The following is a 7,979-nucleotide window of genomic DNA, read 5'->3' on the forward strand; positions in this document are numbered from 1 at the left end:
CATATTCAACATAGATTGTTCCCATATTAATTATAGGTAGATAAAAAAAATTGCTAGTTTTAGTAACCTCTAAATGAACTCTTACAAGTAGGGTTTCAATCTATGATATCCCTTATTAAAAGAATGTGGAGGTCTCTAGGTTACCCTCTGTCATCCAGTTTAATACATAGGTGATGTTTGTTTTTTAGTTGAATGTTAAATAAAAGAAGTCAAAATATTTAGTTTTTTTCTATTCAGCTAAAAGTAATATATTAATATCAAGTAACATAATTAAAACGAACTTATTGAGAATAAGTTCACTTTAATTATATTAATTGATATTAATAAGTTACTTTTAACGTAATAGAATAAATCAAATATTTTGATTTTTTCTATTCAACCAAAAAACAAACACTACCATAATCAAAGTTAAAAACACATGATAAGCTATACATGTTTTTTTAATTATTTTTTAATAAAATATTTTATTATAACATATGCAAATATATGTTGAATCATAAATCATAAATATGAACATTTCATACACAAATTGATTCACATGTGGAAAGAAAGTTCATAATATATTGTAAAATAAATAATAAACATTTTTCCTTTTTAGCAAAATACATTACATTAATACCTCTTACATGGATGCATACAAGAAGAATTTAAAAAAAAAACAGGAAATCCACCATGTGGACATTTATGTTACAATAAATGTGACAAGGACTCTAATATTAGACGTAATCATCATTTAAATTTTCTTTTTACTAAACAATATTAAAAAATTTTGAAATAATTTTATTGCATGACACCGTAATAGTAAGAAATATCATTAATTAATTGTCACTTCTCATTCAAATCTTATATCAATTAATTTATAATATTGTCCACACTTGTATTCATACCTTATGTATACCCATTTGGAATGGGATGAGATAATATTTAAGTTATTCAATTATTCGTATATTTATTTCAATTAACTAAGATAATTATTAAAGAATAGTTGTGCAGAACATCAGATATTTTGATGTGATCTTCTATTCAATAGCCAATGCCACCGTCTTATGTCTGCCACGTTAGTCTTCTTTTTATCTTTTTTTCTTTCTTTTTTCTTTTTCTCTTTCTTTTGTCCTTTGGGTATCATCTTTTTCAATAAAAATGTATAATTATTGTCCTCATCATGATGCCAACCAGGGATTGAAAAATCGGAAAATATCGCCGATATTTCGAAGAAATATCGGATATCGGGCGGCATCGAAACGATAATCGTCACCGATTATCGATCGACGGAAAAATCGGCAAAAAATCGACAAAATCGTCGATATATCGGCGAAATATCGGTGAAGCACCGATTTATCGGAGAAAAATCGCAAGTGGACTGACGCGCGGAGCAATCGGAGGAGAATTTAAAAAAAATCGCCGAAAATATCGCCGATATTTCGGTATTTTTACAGATTTTTCGGAAAATTTCCCGATATTTCCTACCAATCCATCCCGCACATAGGATACAAAATCTGGCTCAAAAATCGTGGATTTAGGGTTCGTGAAATTTAAATCCAATGGCACAACAACAAAGAAACCCTTAAAACAGATCCAGAAATCACAGGGAGCAAAAGAAAAGCAAATTTTTTGGTTTTCTTTGGGGGTTTTTAATGGATTTTCTCGGAAATCAAACGAGGATGAATTTTCCCGGAAATCGAATGGGGGATGGATTTTCTTGGAAATCAAACGGGGGTTGCAAAAAAAAATAATATCAATTAGTACCTGCGAGGATTGAGAGTGGCAGAGGAAGATAGGTCCTTTTTAGGAAGTCTCTCGGCTGGAGGGCAACTTCAGAAAAGGGAAGAGAAAAGGGGAATTCTCTTGGCTGGAGGGCAACTTCAAAAGTGGTGGCCCTTTTAATTTTTAGATTTAGTAGAGGTAAAAAAAAAAACCAAATCATGAACGATTTTCCTCTATCCATATAAATAATTATAAATTATCAAATTTTATTTTGATTATTAAATAAATTAATATTAATAAAAAAAAGTTGTTACTATATATTTTTAATAAAGTTTTAAAAATTAAATCTCTAATAAAATATTTATATAAATTAATTTAATTTTCATTTAAAATATAATAAAACATGTTTTAAGAAAAATATTTTAAAATATTTTAAATAAATATTATCTTCAACAAATTGGGTCATCTTCATCTAACAATATAATGAAATCACATTGATCTTTTCCTTAATATAAGGACTATTGTAATATCATATGTATTATATTTATGTATAAATTATTTTTATTCAATAAAATCAAATATTTTTTAACTCAATTCTAACTCTATATACTTTCAAAATTCATATATATTATTTTTAAAATTCAAATATCGAATCTACCAATATATCTTTGTTTACGATATTTTTCTTCTTAATTATATATATGTCAATTACACTTACAAGATAACTTTAAAATATGTATTTTTACTTATTTTATCATTTTTTGAAGTTTTTTCAAGCATTCCTATTAATTTTAAATAATTTTCACTCTATCGATATTTGTGAAAAAATATCCACCGATATTTCTCCGATATTTCCGATATATCCGTAAAATCGAAGTACCGATATATCCGTAAAAACCGATATTTCAATCCTTGATGCCAACACACATTGTTTGTTTATAAGACTTTAATTTGGATCATAAAAAGTCAAAGAGCCAATAAAAACGAAAATGAAAGAAAAAATAAAAAATAATGAAAAAGAGGTTTAAACTTAACAAAAATTTGTTTTTTCTAAATTTATTTAATATCTTTTCTTTTCTTTTATATAAAATATAATTTTTAAAAAACTTTTAAATAATTATTTTATTTTTATGTTAAATCCCATATAGAATTTGGATTCTTTCTTGCCTTCTTTCGCTTGCTCGCTTTCTTTGTCTCAACAGCTTTGTCATGGACCATGGCCCCACCTTCTTTAATAAAGACGATTCCCTTCAATCTAATAATTTGATGCATCCAACTCTTCGAATTGTGAGGCACATTAGATTTAATACTGTTGTGTCTCTTCATTGTAAGACCCTACAGTTTCAGAGTTGAATGTAATACCCCGTAAAATGGTTATGCAAATGATACAAGTTCTTGTGTTCACCATCTTGATCAGCATCATCTCCTTGCTATTCTCATTGATGGAAACATCAGCATCCATGGCCAAGCCTGGTTGCCCTGAGACATGTGGGAACGTCAGCATCGTTTATCCATTTGGTATTGGCAAAGGTTGTTACCTTGACAAACGTTTTGAGATCACATGCAGCAATTCTAGTCTGCCTCATCCTATTTTCCAACTGGACGAGGAAAATGAAGCTGAAGTTCTGCTTATATCTCTGGAGTATATGAGAATCAGAGATTGGACTTCCCCTATTTGTTATGTGAATTACACATCAGAAGGGCAAAGTTATGCCGAGTTCTCATATGCGCCGATGGAGCCTTTCAGTTATTCCCACACTGAAAATAAGTTCATTGGCATTGGCTGTGACATATTTGCTTATATTGGTTATTCCAATACTACAAATTCCATCAACAGCAGCTACATTAGCGGGTGTGTCTCCGTCTGCAATGGCCAAGGCTGGTCTTGGCTTGATACTAACTATTCTTGCTCTGGCATTGGTTGCTGCCAGACTACTTTTCCCGAGGATCTTTCCATCGTTGACATACGGATTGGTAACATGAGCACCTGGCCTGACGGCCGGGACTGGCCCTCCAATCAATGTAGCCTTGTCCTCATTGCTGAGAATAACTTCTCTGAATTCCACCAATTTGACGTCTCTTTCTCCAATGTAAACAAGATGTACTTTTACCCTTCAGTATTGAATTGGGCAATAGGAAACAAGTCTTGCCACGAAGCTCGAAAAAGAGGAGATTATGCATGTGCCAGCAACAGTCGTTGTGTTAATTCCAAGAAAGGCAGTGGATATACGTGTCAATGCAACTCAGGCTACCGTGGGAATCCCTACCTTCCAGATGGCTGCGTAGGTATATTTCTTTACTCTTGGCTTGATATTTGGATGTATAGTACCACTACCACGTTGGTGAGATTTCTTGTTCTTAGGGACCCCGGCAACCCCTCCGCTCCGTAGTTTCATTCTCACTAGAATGCAAAATTTGAAATGATATCAATGTTATATATGGATAGCACCCATTCAGAAAAAAGTTATATTAAGATGCTTCTTTAGGAATATGAATTTATCGTTTTAGAAACCAAAGGACTAGAATTTTCCCTTTATACTAAAGTTGCTTCGAACACTGCGATCTACACTACTGCTACTGGTAGATGCTGTACATAGACAATAACCAACATCTTTTCCATGGCGTTTGCCATTATCACGAGCACAAATACTATCATAATGAAAACACCACCACCTCTACCACTTTGATAGAAGCAACACCTGTTCTCTCTCCCATCCATCCGAATCAGGGACACCAGTCTGTACCACTCCACCATCTCTAATGGCCAACACCACTTCCACCATTGTGATATGAGCCTCAATCGAACAATTTCCTTGTTTAAAATTACTAATAATTTTGTTTTATTGGCATACCTTAAAAGATGTTGATGAGTGCATGGAGCCAAACAATACTCTTTGCAAGAAGGGAGCTTTTTGCATTAACACAAATGGTAGCTACTATTGCAACTGCCCACATGGTTACTTATACAGAGATGATGACAAAAATGAATATGAGTGTGCACGCAACAAAGGAAAACTCAAGGCAGCCGTTCTTGTTTCTTCAGCAGGTATGAAGCTTTCCCATTGTCTCCCACATGTCCACCGTCTTCTTTCTCTTGGGTTTGTAGTTACATGGGTGGCTTACACATGCAGGAATAGGAATCGCTCTTGTTCTTATCATCCTACTTGTTATTGGCTTTTGGTTGCATCAAGAACTCGAGAAAAGAAAGAAAAACAAACTCAAGCAGAAGTTCTTCAAAAAGAATGGTGGTCTTCTTTTGCAGCAGCAAATCTCTTCAAGTAGTATAGAAAGTGTTGAGAAAACAAAGCTCTATACCATAGAAGAGTTGGAGAAGGCAACCGACAATTTCAATGCAAGTCGAGTTCTTGGAAAGGGGGGTCATGGTAAAGTATACAAAGGGATGCTATTGGATGGAAGCATAGTGGCCATTAAGAAGTCAATTATAGTAGATGAACGGCACGTAGTTGAGTTTGTCAATGAAGTTTTCATTCTTTCTCAGATTAACCATAGGCATATAGTGAAATTGTTAGGTTGTTGTCTAGAGAGTGAAGTTCCTTTGCTGGTTTATGAGAACGTCTCCAATAGCACTCTATCCCACCATCTCCATAATCAGGATCACGCATCAACATTGTCTTGGGAAAAGCGCTTGCGAATTGCAGATGAAATTGCAGGAGCCCTTGCTTATTTACATTCATATGCTTCTCCAGCTATCCTTCATAGGGATATCAAGTCTAGTAACATACTGTTGGATCAGAATTTTAGGGCTGTGGTTTCTGACTTTGGACTTTCAAGGCCAATAGCCAATGAAAAAACTCACCTGACCACATTAGTGCAAGGCACATTTGGTTACTTGGATCCAGAGTATTTTCGATCAGGTCAGTTTACAGACAAAAGTGATGTATATGCATTCGGGGTAGTTCTTGCTGAAATTCTAACGGGTGAAAAGGTCATTTCTTCAAGTAGAGTTGAAGAGAGTCTAGCAATTCATTTTAGATTGGCAATGAAACAGGATTGCCTGCTTGAAATTCTAGACAAGGTAATCGTGGATGAAGGTCCGAAAGTGGCAATTCCTGCTGTTGCTAACCTTGCTAAAAGATGCCTGAAGTTGAGTGGGAAGAAAAGGCCAACCATGAGAGAAATAGCAGCAGAACTTGACAAATTAAGGACTATGGAGAGTACATTACTACAGCAGACTTCCCTGGACAACTACACTGGAAGCGGAAGGTCCTATTCTTATGCATCTACTAGTGCAGTTACAGAAGAGTATGTCCTTCAAAACCAGGAGTTTCCTAGACCAGATAGCATGACTGCTTAAAACACCAATTTGATATCATCAGGTCCATGAAATGAATTTTGTGTATAGTTCTGCTCTCCACTTTTATCTAATGGGTAGTTAAATTCTCTATAATTGTAAGTCTAAAATTTGTTCAAAGTTTTAGTCCTTAATGTGTAAAAGAAGCATTTGTCCATTTGATTTGATGGGTTAAACAGATAGTAGAATATTGTCAATTTCTCCATCTGTTTTCATTTTTGGACTGATAGTCACGTATTGAACATCCATCCATATGTGTTACAGACTCTTGATGTATTTTGGACCTAATGCATATATATCTAACCCCAACATTTGGATAGAATTTTTATCCTACCTCCACATTGGGATAATACTTCATTACCAATTTTGGGTTTTGTCCTTTTAAATTAATTATTTATTGAGAGCAATTAATGTCATATAAATATAAAATCAATCACACAAATGAACACATGGATATAACGTGGAAAAACCACCTAACAACCTATTAAGTGCAAAAAACTACATGTGGTCTCTCGATCGCTAAAGAATCCACTAATTATAAGAAAATGGTATGCAATTTTACTTAATCCGATGCGCCTACTCCCTAAAGTCTTATATCAAAGTTTTACAATCAGATCTCTAACTTTTGTTAGAGTTGAAAGTTACTTTAAAAAAAATAAAAATCTTGAAAATTTTATTGACACTTTTATTAGTCAATGATTACAATAGAAATTGAATAAGGAACTACTTATGAGACTACTTGAGGCAGCTAAAGAATAGTCTATTGAAAGTCTATTTACTACTCTACTACTCTAACTTTAATATGCATCGATAAAAGGGTTTTATTTCATCCAAGGATTGCCACGGATGACTTAACTTTTCTTTTTAATTTCCTTACTTAAGACACTTGTGAAATTGTCTTTTCTAAATCGACCTTTTATTTGGTTTGGTAAAAAGATAGATGATTCTACTTACCTTGATCATCTTCCTGTTCTTGACTCAAACCATACTCTAATTCTTCCAAAACTAAATCCAACTTGTGCTTTCAATAACCCCCTTTTTTAGGCTATGTGGCTTATAACGTTGAATTTTAAAGAAGTGGTTTTGAGGCTTGGAAATATTGTTATAAAGGATCCTTCAGCTATCAATTTACGAAAATAAATTGTAATAACTTCAAGTACAAAGCTATAAACTGTCACAAATTTGTCTTTGGTAGTATTTCTAAGAATATTAAAAAATTGGTACATGAAGCAAGAGTCACTACAAAATTCTATGGTCTATAATGAACTCGTCTACCTCCACCAATATAATAACCCATGATGGCAGTAGTTATTTTCTTATTATCATAACGCAATGTTGCAACAGGCACTACTAGAAATGCCATAAGAGTTCTAGAAATTATTACAATTGGCACATGATGAAAAATAAGGCTTCTGGGTTACCTTCTAAAATGCCCAAGAATTCTAATTGATTGTTTTATTGAAAATTTTCTCGCTTCAAGTCATGAATGTAACTACGAATAGGAGAACCATTCTTTTCTCACAGCACAAGAGTCTTGACCTTTGTTTTCACGGAGAAAAAATAGGAATAACTTTAAGAGAAAAGACTTTTTGTTTCTTCAAAAGAATTATTTTCTTTTGTTTTGTTTTTTGGGAAGAGAACAAAACGTATTTCTTCACTTTTGTTTTCAGAAAGAAAGAGAGAGGAGAAAGCGTATTCTTTCTCTGTTTTCTAGGGAGAGAGAATTCTCATAGAGAGAGAGTAAATTTTTTATATTTTTTTATATTTTAATAGTGGTAGTTTGTAGGTAGTTTTAAAACTTCTAGAAATTGCTTCCCTTATTTCTCCCATTTATTTAGGTTGAGTAAGCCCACTTGGGCACCCAAACCCAACTCCAACATCTCCCACTTGCACAAGATGGGCTGATCTAGCCCAATCACTAATCCAAGTCCATTATTTTCCACTTTTGAAGGCCATTCATACA

General features: G+C 33.4%; 1 protein-coding gene across 1 annotated transcript; it reads left to right on the forward strand.

Annotated features, from left to right (window-relative positions):
- The first annotated feature begins 3,008 nt into the window (after positions 1 to 3,008).
- On the forward strand, positions 3,009 to 6,302 carry LOC100257794 (wall-associated receptor kinase 2-like). Its single transcript, XM_002264751.5, has 3 exons — positions 3,009 to 3,990; positions 4,565 to 4,750; positions 4,836 to 6,302. The coding sequence occupies exons 1-3, from the start codon at positions 3,075 to 3,077 to the stop codon at positions 6,017 to 6,019; spliced, it is 2,286 nt and encodes a 761-aa protein (XP_002264787.2). The 5' UTR covers positions 3,009 to 3,074; the 3' UTR covers positions 6,020 to 6,302.
- The last annotated feature ends 1,677 nt before the right edge of the window (positions 6,303 to 7,979 follow it).

This window comes from Vitis vinifera, chromosome 10 (genome assembly GCF_030704535.1).
Source record: "Vitis vinifera cultivar Pinot Noir 40024 chromosome 10, ASM3070453v1".
NCBI classification, from domain to species: Eukaryota; Viridiplantae; Streptophyta; class Magnoliopsida; order Vitales; family Vitaceae; genus Vitis; species Vitis vinifera.

Coding starts and splice junctions, on each gene's coding strand:
- LOC100257794 (XM_002264751.5), top strand. CDS start 3,075: ATGGTTATGCAAATGATACAAGTTCTTGTGTTCACCATCTTGATCAGC. Junction 3,991..4,564: donor CCTTCCAGATGGCTGCGTAG/GTATATTTCTTT, acceptor ATACCTTAAAAG/ATGTTGATGAGTGCATGGAG. Junction 4,751..4,835: donor CGTTCTTGTTTCTTCAGCAG/GTATGAAGCTTT, acceptor TTACACATGCAG/GAATAGGAATCGCTCTTGTT.